This window comes from Macrobrachium rosenbergii, chromosome 26, assembly GCF_040412425.1.
Source record: "Macrobrachium rosenbergii isolate ZJJX-2024 chromosome 26, ASM4041242v1, whole genome shotgun sequence".
NCBI classification, from domain to species: domain Eukaryota; kingdom Metazoa; phylum Arthropoda; class Malacostraca; order Decapoda; family Palaemonidae; genus Macrobrachium; species Macrobrachium rosenbergii.
The window spans coordinates 15,927,858-15,955,645 of record NC_089766.1 but is presented as its reverse complement, the minus strand read 5'-3'; the positions used below and the strand labels follow the sequence as shown (position 1 = coordinate 15,955,645).

The window sequence follows — 27,788 nt, the reverse complement described above, 5'->3', positions numbered from 1 at the left end:
TAGGGGGGTTAGTTAGTTCCTCGTTGGGCGAGTGGGTTCCGTTCTCAGCTTGCACTCTACTGGCCGCTAGTTCGAATCTCCGACCGGCCAATGAAGAATAAGAGTGACAGAAATTCATTTCTCGCTATAATGTGGTTCGGAAATTCATTTCTCGCTATAATGTGGTTCGGATTCCTCAATAAGCTGTAGGTCCCGTTGCTAGGTAACCATTTGATTCTTAGCCACGTAAAATAAGTCTAATCCTTCGAGCCAGCCCTAGGAGAGCTGTTAATCAGCTCAGTGGTCTGGTTAAACTAAGGTATACTTAACTTTTTTCCGTCAGTGCACCTCATGCGGTGCACTGTAGGCATTACTTAAGGTTGTTTGCAGCGTACCCTCGGCCCCCAGCTGTAACCCCTTTCGTTCCTAATGCTGTACCTCCGTTCACATTCTCTCTTCTGTCCTACTCACCTCTCTTGCTTCATACAACTGCGAGGTTTTCCTCCTGTTACACCTTTCAAACCTTTTACTGTCAATTTCCGTTTCAGCGCTGAATGACATCATAGGTCGCAGCGCTTGACCTTTGACCTGACTAAATTCTGTATTCTATTCATCACCATCGCCGATTTTGTTTTGTTCAGTTTCTTGTTGACGATTACCGTCCTTCTTATCTTTCCCTCATTTATTATATACTTCATCCTTTACTCGTACTTTCCGTTCATTTTTTCCTTAGTTATAGGGTACTAAGTATTAAATACGGTATTTTGAAAGTGGTATGTTGTGATGGAATAGAAATTGTTTTTATGTGGTAACGAATATAAAGGTAATAAAGTGGTCTGCTTTTTTACCATTACTGAATGCTAATTATGCTAATTACGATGTTGACTTTCATGTCTCATTGTGACCCGTTATATCCTACCAGATTCTCGAGGTGTGTGTTGAATTACTGGATGATGGTGGAATCTTTAATAACCACCTCCTCCCCCCCCCCAACTTCTACCCCCGGCCCCTTTTTACAATGGTTCAGGTAACGGGCAGTTCAAGTCACTTATTACTTTTGTCGGTAGTTAAACCATTTCGAGAACGTAGTTTTTTCTCCGAATTATTATTTTCTCTTGTATTTTTCTTTCAATACTAAATTACCGTGAGCTGATTAGATACTATATTTCAAAAAAAAAAACCTAACTTTAAATTCATCTTGAAATGTATTTTCACGTTCCGCAATCAAAAATACAACCAGTAGACGGCCGTCGCCAGCCAAGTCCCTCCCACTTTCCTTTACTCCTTTGGGTAAAAGCTTTGTTTCTCTTGGCCAGTCACGCAAAGGTTTCTCACTTTTAACACTTTCTTATTGGTCTGTGAATGCCGCAGAGTTTCCACTTTCCACGCCCAGGAGTACAGATTTCGTGGTTTCAGAAAAGCTGGCTGCCTCCAGCCGATGTAGTAGTATGCTAGTAGTAGGTCTAGAATTGTGAGTGTTGTGGCAGATTAATTCTGAGTAACTGAGGTGATGAATTAAAAGACTGAAGGGTTATGTAAAGTCATTATAATGACTTGAAAAAATCTCAATGACCCTATTCAGTCGAGGCCAACCGGATTTTGGCGTCAATAGAAAAACTGGAAATTCTGATAAAAAGGAAACGTTAGTAAGTATATGGGTATTTTTTATTTTAAAGTGAAATCATTATTGAATTGGTTGTCGCTGCCAGTGTTAAGTAGTCGTGTGAATAAATTGGATTTTATATGTAACGTCTTGGCTACGCTTAGGCTAGTCGGGTATTTGATAATGGGTGTAAAGGGAACCACGGGAGACACTGAATGGGTCCTGGGCCATGCCTACATTTTTCACGTGATTTTTGGTTTCAAGTTGATGAAAGTTTTATGGACGAGGTCTCCCTGACTGTTTATCACACTTGGGAACGGGTTAGGTCACACAACACCCTATATACGTCGGTTGAGGATGGATGGATTAGTGTGCAACAGAATTTGAACTGAGCTTGAAGAATATGAGAAACGCCACTTGAAAATAATCCTAAAGCAAAATGGGCAGATGTCTTGTTCATGTTTTACACGAACCTAATCATCTCCAGCACCAGAGTCCAACTAAGGAGCTTTCTTTTACCAGGTCTGACCTTAACCCTTTAAATTAAAAAAAATGGGTTGCCGTTTAAAACATTCCCATTGAATTCAAAAGTGTCTATGGTATTTCTCGTATTAGTCTTGTAAGATTAAACTCAGATGTACTTCTTCAGAACGTCTTAATTCTTTAGAGCGTCTTAACGAAATCTCATGACTAGGCTATAGGTTGCAAACAGCATACTTATCCTGCGTATGATTAGATAGCTGCTTTATAATGCAGGGAATAGGCATGACTCTCGATAGTAATGTATCCCACGTTTTGAGTTTCGATGGAGACAGGTATATACCGAACATGAATGGGATCTCCAAATTGCCGTTTTATTTATTTTTTTTTTCATTAAATGATTAAAAATATCCATTTATATACTGTACTGTAGCCATAGCAATGAATGATTGCCCCGTCTCTTAGTAAGAGTGGTTACATTGGCTGCAGTAATAAAGTTAATTGTTGATAAACTCAAGAAAGGAGCCAGATGAGACGTTTTTAAGTGGCATAATACATTATTTAAGGTTAAACTAATATGGTTGCTTTAAATGCTGGTAAATAATGAATCATCCGGGTCAGTGCGTCACCCACCAAAGAGATGGTTAGTGGGAGTTGCCATGGAATGTTCCCTCCTGTTCGTTGATCATATTTTAAACTTTTGATTTTGATAATAGCTGAACGTGATATTTATACATAGCGTTAGGTAAACGTGATCCTGGAATAGTCATATGCATGGTCAGGCCTGATAAGTGGGATCATGTCAAGATTAGAGAACCCGACATCTCCGTGTCAAGAACAGCGAACCCAATGATCCCCATGTGAAGAATGGCCAACCCTTTCCGGTCCGAACTCCAATTCCACATGAGGGCTAGTACTAAACACGGCGGAACAGTGATTCATCTATACTTTCGCCGTGTTTAGTACTAGCCCCTGGGCGGTCAAGTGTATTTCGCCTTGTTTAGTACTAAACCCTTGGGGATCAAATACCTGGTACCGAAGTGCTCATGTCTAAAACAGCGAACCCGATTTTTCCCATGTAAAGAATAACGAACCCAATAATCATCTTGTAAAGAATAGCGAACCCTGCTGCGAGTGGGTTCGTTAATCTTGACGTGATCTGGTAAGTGTTATCGGAAAATCTGGATTTTCTTGGGCATAAGTTTGTCTGGCGTCATGTTAACATTTTGTTAATTTCCTTTTGTACGCTTATGATAGAGCAAGTGGTTTGTTCCGGTATTTGGTTTCTTGTCAGCACGTAACCACATGACGTTTTGATGGCTTTATATGAGGCCCATATTCGTGAGATTGCTGGAATTTTGTTCAAAAAGTGTGAATAGTTAATCTCATTCAATTGTACGTAACTGTAAGTTAGGGAATAGATAGTTGCCAGTGCTAAGGGATTCCCGTCGTATAAATCGTTGCTTGTATTTGAAGATGGAATTGGTTGTAGGTTATGACCGAAACATTTTGAAAAGATTACCAGGCGTTGTTATGTGGGTATCATGGCCTGCAGTCTTTATTTAGGAACATTTTTGTTAGGTCATTTATCTGCAGGTACGGGGTCTTGCCCATTCTAAGTAATGGTGAACGGAAGTTTATAAATGCAAACAAATGTGAATTGGATTAGGTTTAGGATTAGCAGATTATGATTAAAGCTGCAAAAAATAAATAAAAACAGACTTAGTCCTCCATCTTGCTTTAATGACATCCTGGCAAGTTCTATTTGACCATGGTATTGTTACTTTTCAGGTTGAATTAGCTACAATATTACTACTTTGGTAGCGCTATAGGAGCATTATTCCCAGTTGCGTTATATAACAGATTCCCATAAGTTTTCAGCTGCAGTGATAATAGCTCGAAAGTTATGGTAGTCTATTATAAATGGTTGATGTTGGAATTATTTGACCCCAGCAATAGTAGGAGGGTACTGAGAAAAGTTCACTGGCAGTTTAATCAAGATGTGATTTCCGTAAAATATGTATTTTTACATTTTAGTTATGAAGGAATATACTGAATATTATAATAGCATCACTCTAGCTTTTTCAAATGGTTGATTTTTTTTAGTTCATAATACTGATTAATCGCATTCATTAACGTTGCAAGTCGCAATGATGTTTAATTCTTGCCAACACTAAATGGTGGTAACTTTTACAAGTAAAAATTTTTAACGTACAGTGTATATTTAATATGGGTCATTTAACAAGCCCATGTTCATGAATAGGACGCGATGGTAGTTTACACTTTTTAGTAGTCTGAAAGTTTTTTCGAAGAGAGGAAGAGATTAGTTGCTAACTGGGCCCGTGAATCATTCCTTAGAGTCCTATTAATCATAAGGCATTCATAATTATTTTTTATATTAAGACCAGATCTCTGTGACTCAGAATTTTTCTTTTAGGTTATCAATGAATATCCCTGGTCATAGTAATTATGCAGCCAAGCGGTTGGCTGTTTTACATTTTAATAAATCAGGATATTAGTAGGGGTAATGACGTATACAGAGTTTTTCTTGAATGATTATCTTGTAATTGGGTAGCAAAAGTATTTGTAAAGTTGCTGCCCAGCTGACGCTGTAAATGATGATTGTAAAATCTCTATCGCACTAGTTATGCAATCGGTGATAACGAGTTGTTTCATGCCTAAAGCTTTTGGGCAGTTTGATTTCAACCGACTATTACTTGCGCTAGTGCCAGTTGACTTTAGGCTTTATTGGCTGTTAGTGACCCGCTGCTGGTCCCACCAGACTCCCTAGGATTAGCCTGTGGCAAGCTCTAGTAATTGTTCGTGACTCCCAACGATGTCGTGCACTCCTTTAACGTGATACTGTGTCAATTATTTGGTCGTAAATTCACTCTGGGAAATATATCAGGTGGATGACCCCAGTAGACGGTAAGGTGGTGTGCATTCGCTTTTAGTTTTATATACCCGCCATTTTAATTATATCGTTTTCGATATAATAGTAAAATGTGTCGTTTTTGTTAGTTAGATGCAGGAGTCATTGTGAGGCGTTGCCGTTCACAACACATATCAAATAATTGCAAGTTAATTTGTCTATTTGGCGGATGGTGTACTAGCACGAAGCCAGCTGCTAACCAGTGTGCATAGCCCTTCGTGTTAAGTTTGTGCTGTGATTTGGACACTGGCCATAATTGCCGTGGGACTGAAAATTCGGTCGTAGGTTCCTCCAGATAAAATACCTGTTTTTTTTTTTTTCAGTGAATTCTTTTAATTGCCAAATATGGTAATTTTTCCTGTAGAATTTTAAATTTGGTGAATTTCGATGGTCACGAAGTGGAAATCTTTGCAACCTTATAGTAGGCTATTTTTTATCTACATAAAGTCGGTAACATATAGCAAAGTTTTCAACTTTGGTATAGATTTTAACTTGTATATGTTCTCGTAATTGTTGAAGGTGTGATTCTGAAAAGGCAGAGTAATACTAATGCATGTTTTCATGTTATAATGCATTTCATGAGGAAGAGTATTGCCCCATTGCTAGTTTAGGTAAAATCGTGAACGTGTACCGTGACGTTGAATTTTTCCTCCCAAATGTAAATTGCATATGGCGATAGAATCATTTCTTTTATAATTGCTAAGGTAATTCTAAGCCGGCTGTCCGCGGTGAGCTAGACTGTGGCAATTGGCGTTTTTCTATGTTATTTTACTTGCTTTACAAGAATTTAAAGTAATATTTTGTCCCCCGGTTGTAACTAAACTGTGATTGACCTTTGAAGACTACGACTTGAATTACCTAACGCAGGGTAGGTCTAAGCCGGCATTCCGCGGCAGCCCCCCACCTCCATAGCTAATACGGCAAAAATTGAAAACCAGTAAACACCTCAGGATACGTTATGTTGGTATTTTTGGGGTGTTTACTTTTGCCGTATTAGCTATGGAGGCGTGGGGGCCTTGCCGTGGAATGCAGGCTTAGACCTACTCTGTGTTAGGCAATTCGAGTCGCGTAGTCTTCAAAGGTCAATGACAGCTTAGTTACAGCCGGCCGACAAAATATTACTTTAAATTCTTGTAAAGCAAGTAAAATAACATAGAAAAACGTCAATTGCCATAGTCTAGCTCACCGCGGACAGCCGGCTTAGAATTACCAGGGATTCAAGAGCCCCTTGTGGATGACGTCAGCTTTTAAGTTATACCTAAAAATGTAAGTTTTCTGTACATCCTGTTCTGGTTTGTGGTCGTTTTCTATGACTCACTTCCATACATTCGACCATGGCCTAAGAAAGACCATGCACTCGTGACGCCTTGCTAATACTATACTTCGCAGGTCTTCAGAATTTAGGGACTCCTGGACTGAATTGTGCGATAAGCATCGTGTTAATGGCCACCAATGGTTGCCGGAGACACACAACTCCTATTATTATTATTATTATTATTATTATTATTATTATTATTATTATTATTATTATTATTATTACATAGAATGTATAGACTGATATTAGTAATGTGGGTTTGGCGACCAAGCAGCTTTGCTGACTTTAATGACCTTTGTTCAAGGCATTCGAGTCTATATTTTTTTAAAATTTCATTATGTCAAATTGAGTGCTCTAGTAAAATGGCAGTGAGGAAGAAAATAAGTAAAGTTTCCTGTATTTTCTTTTCAGCAGTCTTTCAAAATAAGGCAAATGGAATCGGTAAACGAAGTTGAATACAAGATCCTGAAAGGAAGGCAGAACTCGAGGAAATTTGAGAGGCACAACTATTCATGGGATCTTACTAGTGACCAGGTATGTGTACCCTCACGGTATTATGTAAGGTATGTGTACCCTCACGGTATTATGTAAGGTATGTGTACCCTCACGGTATTATGTAAGGTATGTGTACCCTCACGGTATTATGTAAGGTATGTGTACCCTCACGGTATTATGTAAGGTATGTGTACCCTCACGGTATTATGTAAGGTATGTGTACCCTCACGGTATTATGTAAGGTATGTGTACCCTCACGGTATTATGTAAGGTATGTGTACCCTCACGGTATTATGTAAGGTATGTGTACCCTCACGGTATTATGTAAGGTATGTGTACCCTCACGGTATTATGTAAGGTATGTGTACCCTCACGGTATTATGTACACTCAGAATGTGGGTGTAAATGGTATGCCAAAATAATGCTTACAGCGTGACAGTTTAAGTGTACTTAGCTTGGTTATGTACCAAGTGCCCAGTAGGGTTATTTATTTTTTGTCTCTAAAATTTGAGGTAAATTTTACCTGCTAAAAGAGCAAATTGTATGAGGTGGGTTGTCCACTTCAAGAATTGAGGGTATATGTAATGGCCTACTTCAGTTCGAGAGGGGTTAGTGTTTTAAGGTGCCATATGGAATGGACAGTTGGGAGTTTAGTTTTAAAAAAATGCGAACCGTCCCAACTCCTGTTTGACAATTTTTGCGTCGTATTTTAAGTACATTACTTTCGGTATTTTTATTATATACATTTTTTTTGTTGATCTTTGTCTTTTTATTGGCTTTTAACTTTAATCTTGGGCAGGAATTTAGTCAAGAAATAAGCGCTATAGCCGTAAATAAGGATTTAGTCAAAACTTCAAAGTTTTTTTACACTTTAGATATACTCAGACGAAAAATGATGCCCGGAATATGTGATTACGATTTGAATGAGAAGTACTGCTCATCAGGTTTATTGGCATGACCATTTTTGGGATGGTTTACATAGCCGAGATGAATTGACAGTGATATTCAGGATAATTCTTAAACTTTTGTTCGTACGCTGGTCTAATTCTGGAAGCCATCGATCGGCCCATTGGGTGTGGCACAGGTATGACTTTTTCTAATACTACTGCATCATAAATTTCCTATTAACTAAGTTTTTTTTACATCAGTCTTAATAAATTTCATAGTAACTGAAGTTTTTTTACCCATGTACTTTTTGAAACAACTATCGTAAGTGAATCTTCGCGAAGGGTTTCACTAAAGTGACACTTGACTTGGGATCAAAACAGACCCGGTTTAGAGGCGGGGTTTTGGGGGGGGGGATAGGTTAAACCAGCGCTTCTGTTTCCAAACTCAGCGATTGGCTCACCTGTCTGATTGAAGTAACTCTTGTAGAGTTTTGACCACTTAAACTGAGTGAAAGAATAAATTATTTTTAATCATGCCCAAATAATTTGCCAAGCGAAACTATCGATGAGTGAAGTGATATTTTTCGTCGTAGATTGGGGCAAGGATGCCATTGTCCGTATGTGTCCAGTCTTAGAGGAAGATTATTGGGCATAATGTTAACCGTGTTTTAAAGTAAATTTATCACAGCAGCTCATGGATGCTTAGTAGGGCAGGGGTTCTTGATTAACCCATCAGGTATCCCCGGTGTTGCCAGGTCTTGAAAAACTTCCATTAACTTGACTTTCAAGTACCATCACGTAGTTCCTCGTTGGGCGAGTCGGTAGAGTTGTGGGCTAGCACTCGCTAGGCCCGAGTTCGAGTCTCCGGTCGGCTAATGAAGATTTAGAGGAATTTGTTTCTGGTGATAGAAATTCATTTCTCGCTATAATGTGGTTCGGATTCCACAATAAGAAGTAGGGCCCGTTGCTATAATGTGGTTCGGATTCCACAATAAGAAGTAGGGCCCGTTGCTAAGTAACCAATTGGTTCTTAGCCACGTAAAATAATTCTAATCCTTCGGGCCAGCCCTAGGAGAGCTGTTAATCAGCTCAGTGGTCTGGTTAAACTAAGGTATACTCTTCTGTCTAAAAAAAGTACCATTATGTACATTTAACTGATTTTCGCGTTATGTTATGCTCGATTACCAGTAGTGTAAAGTTACTGAGCCTAATTTCGTTTCTGTAAGGCTCTAATTATCTGGGCCCGGAATCTGCAAGCATTCTCGGTAAATTTCTTGCGCAAGTAGTAGCAGCAAAGTTTGTATAGTAAATTATGAGGGATGGTTTTCACTACGGTTCCGCGTCGAGGATTCCCAGTTTAAACCTTTGTTTGCTATTGAAAGCACCAGTAATTGCGTAACCTGTTTTTTTTTTCATATAACCGTACCTTAGAGAAATAATGGAACTGACAAACATTCAGAGGAATAAATCACTGAATAGGCTATGACTGTCAGACATGATTATTCTTTTATTCTTATTTATTATTAGTGATTTTAATATTACATGTTCGTTGCTTAAGAAAAGTAAATGAAGATATTTAAGTAACTGTTAATTATCATGGTCAACAGGAGTCGAAACCAGCCCCATACTAGTTTTAATTTTGTATATATAGTATTGTTCATTTGACTGAAAAAATTATACAGTACTTGTCATGTGGTCCTAATTCAGTATATGTGTATTTGAGGGTGTATGGATTTTCATGGAATTGGTATGCTGTACATTATCATGTGATACAGGTTTACCTTTAATTTAGGGTACAGTTAATCACTGGCCATAAAGCAAGAACCTGAAAATAGATTTACTGATGTCATTTAGGTATAAAATAAAAAATGTTTAATATACTTATATATATATATATAATATATATGTATAATATATATATATATAATATATATATGTATATATATATATATATATATATTATATATATATATATATATATATATATATGTATAATATATATATATATATATATATATATATATATATATATATATATATATATATGTATATATATATATATATGTATATATATATATATATGTATAATATATATATATATATATATAATATATATTATGTTTTTAAGTCATTAATATGTATTTGGCCCACTAAAATATCATAATCTAGTGAGAAATTTAGATGTACTGTACTCTTTTGCAGCAGTTTAAGTTACAAAGATAGGAAGTATTGAACACTGTATAGAGATTAATTAAAAATGACATTCATCCTAATTGGATCATAGGGCAAACGCTTTAATGTTGGAAGTGAGACCATTGATAAAGTACTGTAGTACATAGGAAAATTTATTTAGTTGCTGAAATTGAGTGCATTAGAATCCTTCCCATATTTCAGTATGGAAAACCGATGTTCAGTGGTACTGCTGACAATAGTAAGTGATAGCAGGGAGATCACATAATCAAAAGTTCTCCACGTCATGCAAAGACCATCCTCTGTGTTAGGAAATTAAACAAGAGCACAAAAATATATATAGAGATATATAAATATATGTACATTAGTCATGTGAACTTTTATATATATATATATTCATAGATGCTGATGAAAAGCACGTTTTAGCATAAACCCCAAACTTCGCGTGAGGATTCTAGTCGACGTTACTGAAGCCTCGGCTGGTTTCTGACATTCTTTTTCTTTTATATGCTGTATGATAACCTAGTCTCTTACAACTCCCACTTACTTTAAAACGTCTTGTACTCAATTTTGATTATGTGTAATACCTGTTGAAAATCATACCTGGCCGGTTTAAAGGTCTGTAAGGTGATTTTTTAATGGTTACACTGTACCTTCATAATTTTATTTCTACTGTCAAGTTTGATGAGGGTGGACGAAGTATTGCTATGGTCGAATTTCCAGTTTCTAATTGTGAATTGGAAGCCGATTGTGATTAAATATACAGCTGTATGAAATTGTAGTGAATTATATAAGAGTTGAACATCTCATAGAAGCAGATCTCATACCAATAACTAATGCAAAAAAAAAAAGAAAATAGTGAAACGTGCCTAATTCATTACTATTCAGATGATCACGAGTGTTTTTTTTTTTATCATGGCCAGTCACTAACATTATATCCTTAATGTATTAAAAAGCATGCCATCATATTTTAACATATCGAGGTTAGTCATTTCGGAAAAATCTCGCTGAAATTCGCTAGATACAAGACCCACGTAGGAATGGTTTAGCTACGGTAGCTCTTCAGTGTTCGTTAAATATACTCTTCCAATTCTAATCCATGACTTAGATATCACATAAACCACCAAGCCTTATATATATTACAGGCATTGCTACTCTTTGAATTGTACTGTTGGTGCAAGGGTTGTCAGAATTATCAAAGTAGTGTATATATAAATGTACATACAGTATATGTATATTTTGCAATAAAACTGTCCTTGTTTTTGTTTGATTATTCTATCTTCATTTTTTTACTAAGGTAAAAAGTTGTAGATATTATTAACAACATTTACCCGTTCATCATTTCATAAGGGAGATTAACAATGCAGACTAAAATCTGAAGAAATGTCCCTGCAAAGTGGAAAATCTTATATTCGAAACGAAAGTAAGATTGAGAATGGAAGCCAGACCACTAGTGAGGCACTCATTGGGCTTTGAGCTTCATTAGGTCAGTATTAGCCTCATGAGAGTGTAATCTGTGGTTTTCAGATATTGAAACTGGTAACTGTGGTAACAGTTAAAAATAACAACATTGATGCATGTAAAGAATATCATGCTTCTCATCACAGACGAATGTCTGGTCCCCATTAATGAAATCCGATTACAGTATTACATTAACAAAAGCATTGCAGAATAGGCCCAAAAACTCAAAAATAGATGTGTAAGTTATGGTATACTAGCATTGCTGGCTGCTTCGTAACTAAAGAAACTGAGCAACATACAAAACTGTGTCACTTTATCTGTTACCTTCTGAGAGGAAGACTGTAGTATCTACAGTCAAGTTTTTGCCCCTGTGAATTATTCTGCTGTTGATTTCTCTTTGAAAACAAGAAGACCATTACGCTTTATCTATAAACAGACCCAAGGATGATGGAGCTGGACAACAACTTTCGGCTTCGTGGTGCATTGGCATTCGGCGTTTAATGAGGTCCTACCACTCCTACCTAACTCATACTACGTGAATTTCCTTTGTGTTGATGTATATCCATGAAAGTTTAGCAGTAATAGTGAAATTTGATGTTAATGGTAAGTACTCGACAGTAGTTTTTATTTTAGAATGTCGATTAAGGTTGTGGGAGTTTTAGTGTTTACCTAATCGCAAGGCTTGTGGGTGGTCTAGACTTTGACCCTTTTTCTAGGCTAACCCACTATCCAGAAAGTAGTGGGCCAGCCATTAGCCTTGTCTGTGAATCACTGAAAATACCTGGACAAGGGTCAAACTTATTACCGTTGGTAAGAGATAGTGCCTATGTAAGGTAGCCTAGGTAATAATACTCATGGATGGTCTCAGAAAAGTAAAAGTGCAAAAGAGTTGCGAACATTAGGCCTATTTGCACTGGTCGCTGCCGCCTTAAAACCAAATCAAAGACTTCAGTTGAGATGTATGCTAACCTAACTTACTCTAGGTTGCCGGTCCCTAACCGGACTAATAGGTAGGGGGAGCAAACCCCTCCTGCATACCATACCCTAGGCTAAAATCGTGCATAGAACGTGTGCATAACCATTCTGATGCAGGCTATTACCAAAGCAATTTTTCACAGTATTTTCTCTCAGGTTTTTCAGGAATTACATCTGTTTTCATAATTCACATTCCATTTTACTTGCTACAACGTTGGATTTGGTCACTGCGGTAAAGCAACATTTAGCATGGCCCGTACTACTGCAGTGGGAATGTTATGGATGATTTTTAATGAGTGCCATTTAGTAAAGTGTTTCCAAATCACTAGTCCATCAATTTACTTGAGGAGTTAACCTAAGCAACGACTGGATTGGTCAGTAACTGGATAGGTGTCCGCTGATAATACCAGGTATAACAACTGGGAACTATCTGTAAGGGCAGTGGTATAAAGTTAGCAGGCTCATGAAGGGAAATAACCTATGTAGAAAATTATTTCAAGCTTCCCATTCAGTACATAGGTGAAATAAGTTTTTTTTTTTTTTTTTTTTTTACTGGTTTTTAACGTAATTGACTTATTGAATGTAAAGACGTGTTCATGGAATTAACATGACTGTTCACTGTAACATATTTAGGTAATTTTTCGGAAGGCTCCAGCCAGCCATTTCGAAAGGCGCCTGCTAGCCATTTTTACATGAAAAACCATTTTGGGTTTTACATGCAAAAATGGCTAGGAAATGTTAGGGCACTAAAAGAACCCAATGATACCAACCTATCATAACCTAGGAGCGTTTGCTGGTTACAATTTTGCCGTATTAGCTATGGAGGGGGATGGGGGCCGGTATTGTCATACCCTTTAAGACGTAATTTGATTAATTATTTTTCTCTGTTATTAAGCATTTGCGAAGGTTATGTATTGAGATTAATTTTTTTGTTTTGATGTGATTTACCCAAGAAAAATATAAATTATAAAGTGGGAGGTGGCTGGAGCCTTCCGAAAAATAACCCTGAAATAACCACCAGTTAGACTTAGAACATGAACGGAGCCGCCGTATTGTTTACACGCACTCCATTAAAAAACCGTGGCCTAAACCCTTACAGACGTTTCATTGGAAGGGTTAGTATCGTTCTCAGCTAGCACTCTGCTGGGGCCCGCGTTCGATTCTCCGACCGGCCATTGAAGAATTAGAGAAATTTATTCCTGGTGATAGAAATTCATTTCTCGTTGTAATGTGGTTCGGATTCAACAATAAGCTGTAGGTCCCGTTTCTAGGTAACCAATAGGTTCTTGGCCACGTAAAATAAATCAATCCTTCGGGCCAGCCCTAGGAGAACTGTTAATCAGCTCAGTGGTCTGGTTAAACTAAGGTATACTTAACTTTGTTCTGTGATATTTTCATAAAATTTCATTCGGCTGTTGTGTCTGACATTCATCCTGTTATTTTGGGCTGTGAAAAACAAAAACTAGTGTATAAATAACAGCAATTACAAAAGATGTTTCAAATACAAGAGAAGCAGCCGAAACAATGTGTGGCCCAATTGCGTAATCACTAAAAATCACAAAGGGAAAAAGCCAAAAGGTAAAGTTAGGACAACGTAACAACGCTAGCAACCGGGATACAACCAAGCCTCACCTAAGTCAGGGCACTACACAATGCCTGGCCAAGAGGAGGATTGCTCAAAATCCGACCCTATTCAAACCTTCTTAATAACTATTGCTTACTGGTACCCTAAGTTTTAGAGGACATTATTGTGTCCTTGGAAAAATCGAATGATTGATGGTAGTTCTTTTGATGTGACTGACTAAATGTGTACTTAAACTCATTCATCATCATCATTTGCTCTCCTTTTTGCAAATTGCAGTCCGAAGATATTCTCTCCACACTACCTATGAAGCTCTCAAAAGTATTGTTCGTTTATTTTTCAACATTAAGTCCTTGGTTTTGAAAATATAAACAGTTATGTTGAACAAAAACACCCCTTTTCATTTTAAATCCTCAAAGAAAGCCATTCATTTTCCAACTGAATGGCTAGGGCCGTAAAGTAGGGTGATCTATGGCACTTTTAAGGTAATTGTTTTCTAGTTATCTTTTACCTATGATACGCATTGACAAGGAATACTGGAATTTTCTGGCAGCTGTTTCATATTTGTACATAATAGTTAAAAATCCACACAATATATCGCATATGACAAACCTGGGGTAACTGGCCAAAGAGCAAACTTCCAGTAGCGAACTTATAAGGTGCAAAAGAGTTTTCAGGCCTTTCAGTTTAAGTTTTTGTATTAAATTTTTTTTATCAGGTTTCCCTGGAAAATGGTGTCTGCCAATATTTTTGTATCCAGCAAAAATCCAGTAAAATTGTTGGTTGCTGGCAGTCAATGAGAGGGTTGGAGAAGTGGGAAGCTTCTGAAAATATGTGCAATCTTGAAAATGAGAAAATTCAAAGTTTAATTTGGCAAAAAAATGTTACCAAACCATTGCAGAAGACATGAAGTCATAAAATGACGAAAACAATAAGAAACAGATAGCATATGTGATATGGTTGCTTAAGATTTCAGTATAGTAAGGACATCAGAGAGGTACCATAAAACGTTGAAAAGCTCAACTGGGACTTGAAAATCTTACAAGTTTTTACAGGGTATTCTAATCAGTAAATATAGATTTTTTCTCGCTTAAAAAAATTGAAGTTTTTCATCGTACAAATCCATTACTTGATATGTTAGTCATCTCCAGACATCCCAAAAGAGGAAGAGTATAATTTCCTCTTTATTAATTATGCATCTGGCTTGCTTAGTGCCCAGGCGATGAAAGCTGGTCATTACTCAGTGTATCTGTTATTGGATGGGATCTGCTGTTTCTTCTTCGTTTTAACGTGCTTTTTCCCGTTTTTATATGGGGTAAGCACGATGCCTTCTTTTGAAGGACCTTGATTTGGCATTGGGGTAGGCCGTAGCCTCGATCGGCTGCCCTGCCTGACAGCGTTTAGACCACGGGATCTGCAGTTTCATTCCCGAGAAAATTTTTGCTTGAAAGCCAAGTGATTCACTAATATCAATTTTTCCTTGGCCCAAAGCTGTTGCTGTCACTTTCATCTTGTTTGGTTGGTATTTTCCATCCCTTTTTTAACCCTTAAGCGTTAAAAGTGTCACTTGCATGGACTTCTAGAGACTCCAGCTCATTCAAAATGGATTCGTCTGTGTTGTTACCTTGGCGATTAGTTGCATTCATGTCACACCAAAGAGCATCTTAGACTCCCAACCCTCACATCCAAGTGTGTATGTGTGCTGATGTACATGATAGATACACCTGACCTACACAAACCAACGTGTATGTCTGCAGATGTACATGACAGATACACCTGACCTAGTGTGTGGGCTCTACTTGGGCTTTGAACGGGTATCCTTTCAAGATCTTTCAGTCCGTTTTCCTTGTACGTTCTTCAGGCGTTTCCGTCTGTTTATTATGCAGTGTCCTCCCCTCTTCATTATTCCTCCCCTGTCATCCCCTTTCCTATCCCGTATTGCTTTCCCTCCCTCGTTCTCGACCTTTCACTATACTGGATTCATCCACTTTCTCATTTTGTCTTTTTCTTCTTTTGAATTTTATAGTTTCTCCCGTTTATGATTCCACCGTTCACTGATTATCCTCACCGTTTCTGTCAGTTTTCTTGAAACCAACCCCCCCTCCCCCCGTTTTCAATTTTTTTCCTGATACTCATCACGCATTTCTTTTTACTTGTTTTTGACATTTTACCGTCCTCCTTACCTCTCTTGTTTAATTTTTGTTTTTATTTACTTCATCTCAACCACTCGCCCATCACCATCGCCACCCGTGGGTTCCGTTCTCAGCTTGCACTCTACTGGCTGCGAGTTCGAGTTCCGACCGGTCAGTGCACCTCATGTGGCGGTGCACTGTAAGTTCGGATTCCTTAAGGTTGTCTAGGTAACCAGCGTGCCTTCGGCCCCCCCTAGGAGAGCTGCAATCCCAGTGGTTCGTTCCTTGTGCTGTAACCTCCGTTCACATTCTCTCTTCCATCTTGCAGCGTTTAATGCCCCTCTCAAAACTCTTTGTTTCATAGTGCAACTGCTTTGAGGTTTTCCTCCTGTTACACCTTTCAAACCTTTACTGTCAGTTTCCGTTTCAGCGCTGAATGACATCATAGGTCGCAGCGCTTGACCTTTGACCTGACTAAATTCTATTCATCACCATCGCCGATTTTGTTTTGTTCAGTTTCTTGTTGACGATTACCGTCCTTCTTATCTTTCCCTCGTTTATTATATGCTTCATCCTTTACTCGTACTTTCCGTTCATTTTTTCCTTAGTTATAGGGTACTAAGTATTAAATACGGTATTTTGAAAGTGGTATATTGTGATGTAATAGAAATTGTTTTTATGTGGTAACGAATATAAAGGAATAAAGTGGTCTGCTTATTTACCATTAATGAATGTTAATTATGCTAATTACGATGTTGACCTTCATGTCTCATTGTGACCCGTTATCTCCTACTAGATTCTCGAGGTGTGTGTTGAATTAGTGGATGATGTTGGAGTCTTTAATAACCAACCCCCTCCCCCCCTCTTCCACCCGCGGCCCCTTTTACAATGGACTCAGGTAACGGGCAGTTCAAGTCACTTATTACTTTAGTCGGTAGTTAAACATTTTGAGAACGTAGTTTTTCTTCGAATTATTATTTTCCTCTTGAATTTTTCTTTCAATACTAAATTACCGTGAGCTGATTAGATACTATATGTCAAAAAAAAAATGGTAACTTTAAATTCATCTTGAAATGTATTTTCACGTTCCGCCATCAAAAGTATAACCGGTAGACGGCCGTCGTCGCCAGCCAAGCCCCTCCCACTTTCCTTTACTCCTTTGGGTAAAAGCTTTGTTTCTCGTGGCCAGTCATGCAAAGGTTTCTCACTTTTAACACTTTCTTATTGGTCTGTGAATGCCGCGGAGTTTCCACTTTCCACACCCAGGACCAGGAGTACAGATTTCGTGGTTTCAGAAAAGCTGGCTGCCTCCAGCCGACGTAGTAGTATGCTAGTGGTATGTCTAGAGCAGTGACAGTATTGTTTGTAGCAGATTAATTCTGAGTAATTGAGGTGATGATTTAAAAGACTGAAGGGTTATGTGAAATTGTAATGACTTGAAATAATTGCAAGGGCCTTATCCAGTCGAGGGCAACGGGATTTTGACGTCAATAGAAAAATCGGAAATTCTGATAAAAAGGAAACATTAGTAAGTATATGGGTATTTTTATTGTTTTAAAGTGAAATCATTATTGAGTTGGTTGTCGCTGCCAATGTTAAGTAGTCTTGTGAATAAATTAGATTTTATATGTAACGTCTTGGCTACGCCTAGGCTAGTCGGCTACTTGATAATGGGTGTAAAGGGAACCACGGAAGACACTGAATGGGTCCTGGGCCAAGCCTACATTTTCCACATGATTTCTGGTTTCAAGTTGATGGAAGTTTTTTGGACGAGGTCTCCCTGACTGTTTATCACACTTGGGAACGGGTTAGGTCAGACAACGCCCTATATACTCGTACGTCGGTTGAGGATGGATGGCTTAGAGTGCGACAGAATTTGAACTAGAGCTCAAAGAATATGAGAAACGCCACTTGAAAATAATCCTAAAGCAAAATGGGCAGATGTCTTGTTCATGTTTTACACGAACCTAATCATCTCCAGCACCAGAGTCCAACTGAGGAGCTTACTTTTACCAGGTCTGACCTTAACCCTCATTAAATATTTTTTTAAAAAATGAGTTGCAGTTTAAAACATTCCCATTAAATTCAAAAGTGTGTATGGTATTTCTCGTATTAGTCTTGTAAGATTAAACTCGGATATACTTCTTTAGAACGTCTTAACGAAATCTCATGGCTAGTCTATAGGTTGCAAACAGCATATTTATCCTGCATATGATTAGATAGCTACTTGATAATACAGGGAATAGGCAAGACTCCCGGTAGTGATGTATCCCACGTTTTGAGTTTCGATGGAGATAGGTTTATACCGTACATGAACGGGATCTTCAAATTGCCGTTTTTTTTTTTTTCCATTAAATGATTAAAAATATCCATTTATATACTGTACTGTAGCCATAAAGTTAAGTATACCTTAGTTTTACCGGACCACTGAGCTAATTAACAGCTCTCCTAAGGCTGGCCCGAAGGATTAGACTTATTGTACGTGGCTAAGAACCAGTTGGTTACTTAGCAACGGGATAAACTCAAGATAGCAATGAATGATACGTTCTTAAATTACATTGGCTCCATTAATAAGTTAATTGTTGATAAATAAACTCAAGAAAGAAGCCAGATGAGACTTTTTAAGCGGCATATTACATTATTTAAGGTTAAAGTAATATGGTTGCTTTTAAATGCTCGTAAGTAATGAACCATCCGGGTCAGTGCGTCACCCACCAAAGAGATGGTTAGTGGGAGCTGCCATGGAATGTTCCCTCCTGTTCGTTGATCATATTTTAAACAATTTTGATTTTGATAATAGCTGAATGTGATATTTATACATAGCGTTAGGTAAACGTGATCCTGGAATAGTCATATGCATGGTCAGGCTTGATAAGTGGGGTCATGTCAAGATTAGAGAACCCGACATCTCCGCGTCAAGAACAACGAACCCAATGATCCCCATGCGAAGAATGGCCAACCCTTTCCGGTCCGAACTTCAGTTCCACATGAGGGCTAGTACTAAACACGGCGGAACAGTGTTTCATCTATACTTCCGCCGTGTTTAGTACTAGCCCCTGGGCTGTCAAATGTATTTCGCCTTGTTTAGTACTAGCCCCTCCGTGATCAAATGTCTGGTAACGAAGTGTTCATATCTAAAACAGCGAACCCGATTTTTCCCATGTAAAGAATAACGAACCCAATAATCATCTTGTAAAGAATAGCAAACCCTGCTGCAAGTGGGTTCGTTAATCTTGCCGTGATCCGATAAGTGTTATCGGAAAATCTGGATTTTCTTGAGCATAATTTTGTCTGTCTTGTAGATAGAACAAGTGGTTGTTCCGGTATTTGGTTTCTTGTCAGCACGTAACCACATGACGTTTTGTTGGCTTTATATGAAGCCCATATTCGTGAGATTGCTGGAATTTTGTTAAAAAAGTATGAGTAGTTCATCTCATTCAATTGTACGTAACTGTAAGTTTAGGAATTGATAGTTGCCCGTGCTAAGAGATTCCCGTCGTATAAATCGTTGCTTGTATTTGAAGACGAAATGGTTGTAGGCTATGACCGAAACATTTTGAAACGATTACTAGGCGGTGTCATGTGGGTATCGTGGCCTGCAGTCTTTATTTAGCAACTACTAGTAATGGTAATAAAGACAGGAACATTTTTGTAAGGTCATAATGGTGAACGAAAGTTTATAAATGGAAACATGCAGAAATGTGAATTGGATTAGGTTTAGGATTAGCAGATTATGATCAATGCTGCAAAAAAAATACAATGCTGCAAAAAATAAATAAATAAAAACAGAGTCCTAAATCTTGCTTTAAAGACATCCTGGCAAGTTCTAGTTTGACCATGGTATTGTTACTTTTCAGGTTGAATTAGCTACAATATTACTTCTTTTTATAACGCTTTAGGAGCATTATTCCCAGTTGCGTTATATAACGGAAATTCCCATAAGTTTTCAGCTGCAGTGATAATAGCTCGAAAGTTATAGTAGTCTAAGAGTCTAAGTTAGAAATGGTTGATGTTGGAATTATTTGACCACGGTAAATGGTAGGAGGATACTGAGAAAAATTCACTGGCAGTTTAATCAAGATGTGATTTCCGTAAAATATGTATTTTTACATTTTAGATATGAAGGGATATATCGAATATTATAATAGCATCATTCTAGCTTTTCAGATGGTTGATTTTTTTTTTTTGGTTCATAAAACTGATTAATCGCATTCATTAACGTTGCAAGTCGCAATTATGTTTATTAATAACACACCGTAATTCTTGCCAACACTAAATGGTGGTAGCTTTTTCATGTAAATCTTTTTAACGTACAATGTATTTAATATGGGTAATTTAACTACAAAGTACATGATCATGAATAGAACGCGATATTAGTTTACACTTTTAGTAGTCTGAAAGATTTTTCGAAGAGAGGGAGAGATTAGTTGCGAATTGGGCCCGTGAATCACTCCTTAGAGTCCCATTAATCATAAAGTATTCATAATTATATTAAGACTAGATCTCTCTGATTCAGATTTTTTCTTTTAGGTTATCAGTGAAGAGCCCTGGTTATGGTAATTATGCAGCCAAGCAGTTGACTGTGTTATATTTTAGTAAATCAGGATATTAGTAGGGGTAATGACGTATACAGAGTTTTCCTTGAATGATGATCTTGTAATTGGGTAGCAAAAGTATTTGTAAAGTTACTGCTCAGCTGACGCTGTAAATGATTGTAAAATCTCTATTGCACTAGTTAGGCAAACTCTAGTAATTGTTCGTGACTCCCAACGATGCCGTGCACTCCTTTAACGTAATACTGTAATGTATCAATTATTTGGTCGTAAATTCACTCTGGAAAGTATATCAGGTGGATGATCCCAGTGGACGGTAAGGTGGTGTGCATTCGCTTTTAGGTTTATATACTTGCCATTTTAATTATATCGTTTTCGATATAATAGTAAAACGTGTCGTTTTTCTTAGTGTTAGATGCAGGCCTCATTTGAGGCGTTGCCGTTCACAACACATATCAAATAATTGCAAGTTAATTTGACTATTTGGCGGATGGTATACTAGCACGAAGCCAACTGGTCCCAGTGTGGATAACCCTTCGTGTTAAGTTTGTGATGTGATTTGAACACTGGTCATAATCGCCGTGGGACTGAACATTCCGTCGTAGGTTCCTCCAGATCAGTGGTCTTCAAACTTTTAAGACCATGGCCCACTTCAGGCATTTCCAAATATTCATGGCCTACTGCCCTTCAGATTTAGCATTAAAACATAATAAAACATACGATACCAGGTACTTGAGGAACTTTATTACATTTTCTTAACATGTTCAAACAGAATTTTCATAAATGCATTATATGGTAAATGTATCTAAGGAATTTTCATGAAAGTTAAATTTAATAATCCAGAAATCAATAACTGAACTTTGATTATTGCAAATAAAATTCATATACTGACCTTACGGCTTGAAACATGGCCAAAAGATAAACATAAAACGCAACTTCTCTGCTGTTCATGGTAACCACTGACTCAGGTAAGGCAGCTAATGAGATGGATGTACTTGTTTCAGCTTATCAAATCGGGGGAGAAACAAGGCACATCGCATGTCATTTTCTTTGCTTTTGTTTTGATTTGAAGTAAGGGAGAAAAGCCTGATTCACATAAGTGAGTGGAGGAGAAATGTAGAAGTGTTTTTAGCACATGCTTACCAATTACAGGGTATGATGCATAATTGAGCCCAGAATTTAAGAGCTCTTTTGCAAACATTTATACCAGAATCAAATTTCATTTCCAAGTATTCATCTTGGTCAGGGTCTGGCACAGAATCTGGCTCAATATTAAATGGATAACTATAAATGACAGATCTATGGACTCAAGATCAGGAAGTATCTGGAAAATTCTTGACCCAAATTTTGAAGGTGGTTGATTATTTCATTTTGGAGACAAGGATCTAGTTCTTTTCACCTTCAACAACTTCACAAAAATTCTCAAACATTGCAAAATTACCGGCATTAATTTTCCTAAAGTTCTGGATCTTAGCAGTGAAAGCACGCAATGAGTCAGCAAAATGAAAAGTTTTGTCAACCTGAAGTTTTTTTTATTTCTTTTGTTTTTATTTTATTCTCTTATTTTTATATAGTTAATTTATTTTTTTATTATAATCTAGTTAAATGTACGTGGCCCACCTGAAAACCAGGCCATGGCCCACCAGTGGGCCATTTGAAGATCACTGCTCCAGATAAAATACAAGCCGTTTTGGATTTTTCAGTGAATTCTTTTAGTTGCCAACTTTTTCTGTAGGAGAATTTTAAATTTTGAATTTCGATGGTCACGAAGTGGAAGCGTTTGCAACCTTATAAAGTCGGTAACGTATAGCAAAATTTTCAACTTTATTGGTATAGATTTTAACTTGTGTATATTATCGTAATTGTTGAAGGTAGGGGTCTGAAAAGGCAGAGTAATACTAATGCATGTTTTCATGTTATAATTCATTTCATGAGGGAAAAGAGTATTGCCCCATTGCTAGTTTAGGTAAAAACGTGAACGTGTAACGTTTAATTTTTCCTCCCAAATTTAAATTGCATATGGCGTTAGAATAATTTCTTTTATAATTGCTAATGTTAGTTATATAAACCTTTTTATTTCCATGATTATCCGAAAATAACTAACAGTGTCCTATTAAAGGATTCAAGAGTCCCTTATGGATGACGTCAGCTTTTAAGTTATACCTAAAATTGTAAGGTTTTCTGTACATCATCCTTTTCTAGTTTGTGGTCGTTTTCTATGACTCACTTCCATACACTCGACCATGGCCTAAGAAAGACCATGCACTCGACGGCGTAACGCCTTGCTTATACTTCGCAGGTGTTCAGAATTTAGAAACTCCTGGACCGCATTATGTGATAAGCATCGTGTTAATAGCCACCAATGGTTGCCGGAGGCACACAACTCCTAATTATTATTATTATTATTATTATTATTATTATTACATAGAATGTATAGACTGATATAGGCGACCAAGCGGCCTTGCTGACTTGTTCAAGGCATTCGAGTCCATATTTTTTTTTAATTTCAATATGACAAATTGAGTGCTGTAGTAAGATGGCAGTGAGGAAGAAAATAAGTAAAGTTTCCTGTATTTTTTTTTCAGTAGTCTTTTAAAATAAGGCACATGGAATCAGTAAACGAAGTTGAACACAAGATCCAGAAAGGAAGGCAGAACTCGAGGAAATTTGAGAGGCACAACTATTCATGGTATGTGTATGTGTACCCTCACGGTATTATGTAAGGTATGTGTACCCTCACGGTATTATGTAAACTCAGAATATGGGTGTAAATGGTAAGCCAAGATAATGCTTACAGCGTGACAGTTTAAGAGTACTTAGCTTGGTTATGTAGGCTACCAAGTGCCCAGTAGGATTATTTTATTATTTCTAAAATTTGAAGTAAATTTTACTTGCTAAAAGAGCAAATTGTATAAGGTGGGTTGTCCACTTCAAGAATTGAGGGTGTATGTAATGGCCTACTTCAGTTCTTGAGAGGTTGTTTTAAGGTGCCATATGGAATGGACAGTTGGGAGTTTAGTTTTAAAAAAATGCGAACAGTCCCAGCTCCTGTTTGACAATTTTTGCGTCGTATTTTAAGTACATTACTTTCGGTATTTTTATTATATACATTTTTTATTAATCTTTGCCTGTTTACTTTAATCTTGCGCAGGACTTTAGTCAAGAAATAAGCGCTATAGCCGTAAATAAGGATTTAGGCAAAAGTTTTTCTTATACTTCAGATATACTCAGACGAAAAATGATGCCCGAAGTAGGTAATTACGATTTGAACGAGAAGTACCGCACAACAGGTTTATTGATCATTTTTGAGATGGTTTACATAGCCGAGATGAATTGGCAGTGGTGTTCAGGATAATTCTTAAACTTTTGTTCACATCCTGGTCTAATTCTGGAGAGCCATCGATCAGCCCATCCGGTGTGGCACAGGTATGACTTTTTCTAATACTACTGCCGTGCCATTACTCATGCTTCATAAATTTCCTATTAACTCAAGGTTTTACACCAGTCTTAATAAATTTCATATTAACTAAAGTTTTTTTATCCATGTACTTTTTGAAACAACTGTCGTAGTTGAATCTACGCGAAGGGTTTCATTTTAGTGACACTTTACTTGGGATCAAAACAGACCCGGTTTAGTGGTGGAGGGCGGGGATTAGTTTAAACCAGCACCGTTCTGTTTCCAAGCTCAGCGATTGGCCCACCTGTCTGTTTGAGGTAACTCTTGTAGAGTTTTGGCCGCTTAATCAGAGTGAAAGAATGATTTTTAATCATGCCCAAATAATTTGCATAAATTAATTTGCCAAGCAAAACCATCGATGAGTAAAGTGATAATTTTCGTCGTAGATTGGGGCAAGGATGCCATTGCCCGTATGCGTCAGGTCTTGGAGGAAGAATATTGGGCGTAATGTTAACCGTGTTTTAAAGCAAATTGATCACAGGGACGCATGCATGCTTAGTAGGGCAGAGGTTCTCGATTAACCCATCAAGTACCCCCAGTGCCGCCAGGTCTTGAATACTTCCATTAACTTTAACTGTCAAGTACCAATACGTACATTTAACTGATATTCGCCGTTGTCATGCTCGATTACCAATAGTGTAAAGTTACTGAGCCTAATTTCGTTTATGTAAGGCTCTAATTATCTGGGCCCGGAATCTGCAAGCATTCTTGGTAAATTTCTTGCGCAAGTAGTAGCAGCAAAGTTTGTATAGTAAATTATGAGGGATAGTTTTTCACTACGGTTCCGCGTCGAGGATTCCCAGTTTTAACCTGTGCAAGGTCTATAGATTAAAGACCTGTGTTTGCTCTTAACAGCAGCAGTAATTGCGTAACCTGTTTTTTCATATAAAAATATTGCTCGGTGATTAAATCTTACAGGTTATCACAATTTTTATCTGACCTTGATCGTGCTTAATTTAGGGGCAAAAAAATCGGTGTCTTCGAATTTGTTGCATTATAGTTACCAGTGCATTTTGTACTGGCATTTGTTTTTGTATGAATCCAAAGCTCGTTTTCTGTAGAAAAGAGTAGAGAATCTTCCTCATTAGCTTGTAGCTTCGTTTTCTGTGTTCCTTCTGGGTGGCTAAAATATTTTTGTTTTACGATTTCCACAATGTGGGATATTTTCTGTTCAGCAAAACCAGTTGCTGTAGTCGTGCCCTGAAGCCACTTCTTAATAGGCAGGTGTAGTACGCCGATTGTAAGACGAGTTAAAAGGAAATCAGATTAGTTTATTACACTAACGATATTTTGTCTGTCAAGATAACTTTAGTGCGGGAAAATGTTTGTTGTTGGTTTTATGTATGCTCGAGTGCTAACGCATGGTTTACAGAATTTTTAAGTAGGTCTAGACACGTAATTACGTTAATGTAAATTAACATGTCGTAATTAAGTTTAAAACAAATTAAAATGTCAACAGCACTTTACTAGTAATTTTGACGGATATTGATTTGACCTACCGTAAATAATTCGTTGCATTGAGGTTTTATTGTGCATGTAAGCTCAAGCAATGTACGTTGTGTTGCATTATCGTAATTAAAATCAGAATTAAGAGTAGGACTGTCTCAAGTATCTGTAACCGGCTTGTGGACAGGCTTATAATGAAATTATTGGTTTGACTGTATTGAAGATTGATCATTTCGTAGATACAAAGCCAGTTACCCGAGAAGTAATTGCTAGGGAAGCGTTGTCACCATTACTGAAATGGTGTAGAGAGGCCTTAAAAGTATGGTGGTGAAAGGGAAACACAGCTGTTCATGTAGACTTGTTTTTATTACGAAAACATACGGCATGAAATATGAATTCAAGTAGTGTGCATTATAGTCTATAATTTTATTTGTATGTTTTAGGTATGGAGAAACAACTAGCATACCAAATGTTGCTGGAATGGCTGAGAAGTCAAGATCTTTAGATCTGGAGTTTAGGAAGAGTGTAAATTGCATATGTTCAGCCCGTTCAGTCGATGAGTGGTATGTTTCACCCGGAGAGCCGAGGTTGCTGTCTCCTAAGGTCCTGAGAAAACGCCAGATTATATTTCAGCAGGAAAGGTAAAGTACAAGCTTCTTAGAATTTTAGGTTAAAATCATCTGCCAGTTTTAATCTAATATATGAATCCAGTATCGAAAGTGCGCTTTGTGGAATTGAGTGACGACATTTTTCTGAGGTTTGAAAATATTTCACTGTAGGTATGCCTAAAAACTAGTTAATTTTAAGTAGTATCAGTAATATACTGTAGATCAGCAGTGTAGTCCTGGACATTAAAATTGTAATTGATAACTAAATTGTAATTGATAACTAGGAATAATGGAAATACTGTAGTTTCAAAAGGGCAATAATTTTCAACTTCTTGAGGTTTGTTGTAGCAAGCCTGATTTTACCGGAGTTAACATTTACAAAGCATATTCATCAAGGAGACAGGTTGAATAACAGTTAAGTGAGAAATTTTGAGTTCTTTCTCATGCTGTAAGTAAATGACATAAGATCAATTTTTTTGTCGCGTATTTAACTGGAAACAAGGTGAAATAGTATTTTTTTGTGCAGTAAAATATGTATTTTGTACGTTACTAGCATGTTTTCAGGCGTGTAGGAATACAGTGTCACTGATATCGGGGTAGTGACATTAAAGATCTTGGTAATCGCTTTGCATTCTGCTGCTAGTATCTTTAAAAAAACTTTAGGTAAATTATCTGATATTGGGATCTTTAAAAGATGAATGGTTGTTTTTGTTTTAAAAAATTTAAAACATACTCTAATGAATGTACCAGTAGACTAAATTGTTGGTATTCTACAGCGAATGTACCAGTATACCAAATTAATGATGATTCAGATATTGTACAGCGAATTGTACCAGTAGGCTAAATTAATGATTCAGGTATTCTACAGCGAGTTAGTGTGGTGTAGCTTTTTTTAAGTTCCGATTACCATAGCCGTGTATGAAAGATTAGTATTTTACTTTAGTACCTAATGATTGATAGTTTAACAACTGTTTTGACAGGGTAAGGGGTAATACTTTGTGGTGTTGAAACAGGTAAGGTAGTATGCACTTCAGGTAATTATTAGCCGAAGATCTTAATAAATGTTATGATATACATTCCAGGCTGTCTGTTAAAGATAGTGGTAAGGCTGTTTGGCCATTGCCTGAGAATAAAGTACAGTGCAAAACATGCTGTGCGTGTGCTGTTAGAAAATGTTTATGTAGCATTTTAATGCGAAATGTCTTTAATCCACAGGGTTTATGATAATGCCCCCGACCTGTTTAACCCTTATTACTCTTTCAGGTTTGTTGGATTTGACCGATCGGAAAATTATCAAGACACTGGCTTTGCCAGAGGAAGGCCGCCTACTAACTGAAATTTTAATTAATCGTTTATGAGAGGTAAGTAATGGAAATTTGCTGAAGATTGACATAGATTTAATGTTGAGGGGAGAGAGGTAGGGGGCAGTTTTGCTATTTTTGGGGGTACATTTTTTTTTTGGGGGGGGAGGTAGGCATGTTTTCCAAATGTTAAAAGGAATTATCCAGTCCATTGAAAAAATTTTTCTCTCAGGTTGGTTGTGGACATCTTGAAAGCGGACCGTGAGAGTAATGGCACCAACCCAGGATGTAGAAATGAGGCGCGTCCAGCCGAAGAACTTTTAACAGAGCATAGTGACCGGTAATCCAGGGTGAATCGTGAAAAGAGGCTGTGGCTGGACGAGAATTTATAC

At 37.4% G+C, this 27,788-nt stretch overlaps 1 protein-coding gene across 4 annotated transcripts in view; it reads left to right on the top strand.

Annotated features, from left to right (window-relative positions):
* Positions 1 to 27,775, top strand: part of LOC136853083 (uncharacterized) — a 31,887-nt gene extending 4,112 nt beyond the window's left edge. Inside the window, exons 1-6 of one of the 4 annotated variants that reach the window (XM_067128389.1) lie at positions 1,060 to 1,625; positions 6,721 to 6,843; positions 23,173 to 23,273; positions 25,931 to 26,128; positions 27,359 to 27,456; positions 27,629 to 27,775. In XM_067128389.1, the coding sequence (XP_066984490.1) occupies positions 1,548 to 1,625; positions 6,721 to 6,843; positions 23,173 to 23,273; positions 25,931 to 26,128; positions 27,359 to 27,431 (573 nt within the window). In that variant the 5' untranslated portion in view covers positions 1,060 to 1,547 and the 3' untranslated portion in view covers positions 27,432 to 27,456; positions 27,629 to 27,775. Of the gene's footprint in view, positions 1 to 1,059; positions 1,626 to 6,720; positions 6,844 to 23,172; positions 23,274 to 25,930; positions 26,129 to 27,358; positions 27,457 to 27,628 lie in introns of those variants that run through there. The other 3 variants (XM_067128390.1, XM_067128391.1, XR_010857330.1) reach the window with 3 other exon arrangements.
* Positions 27,776 to 27,788: the final 13 nt, after the last annotated feature.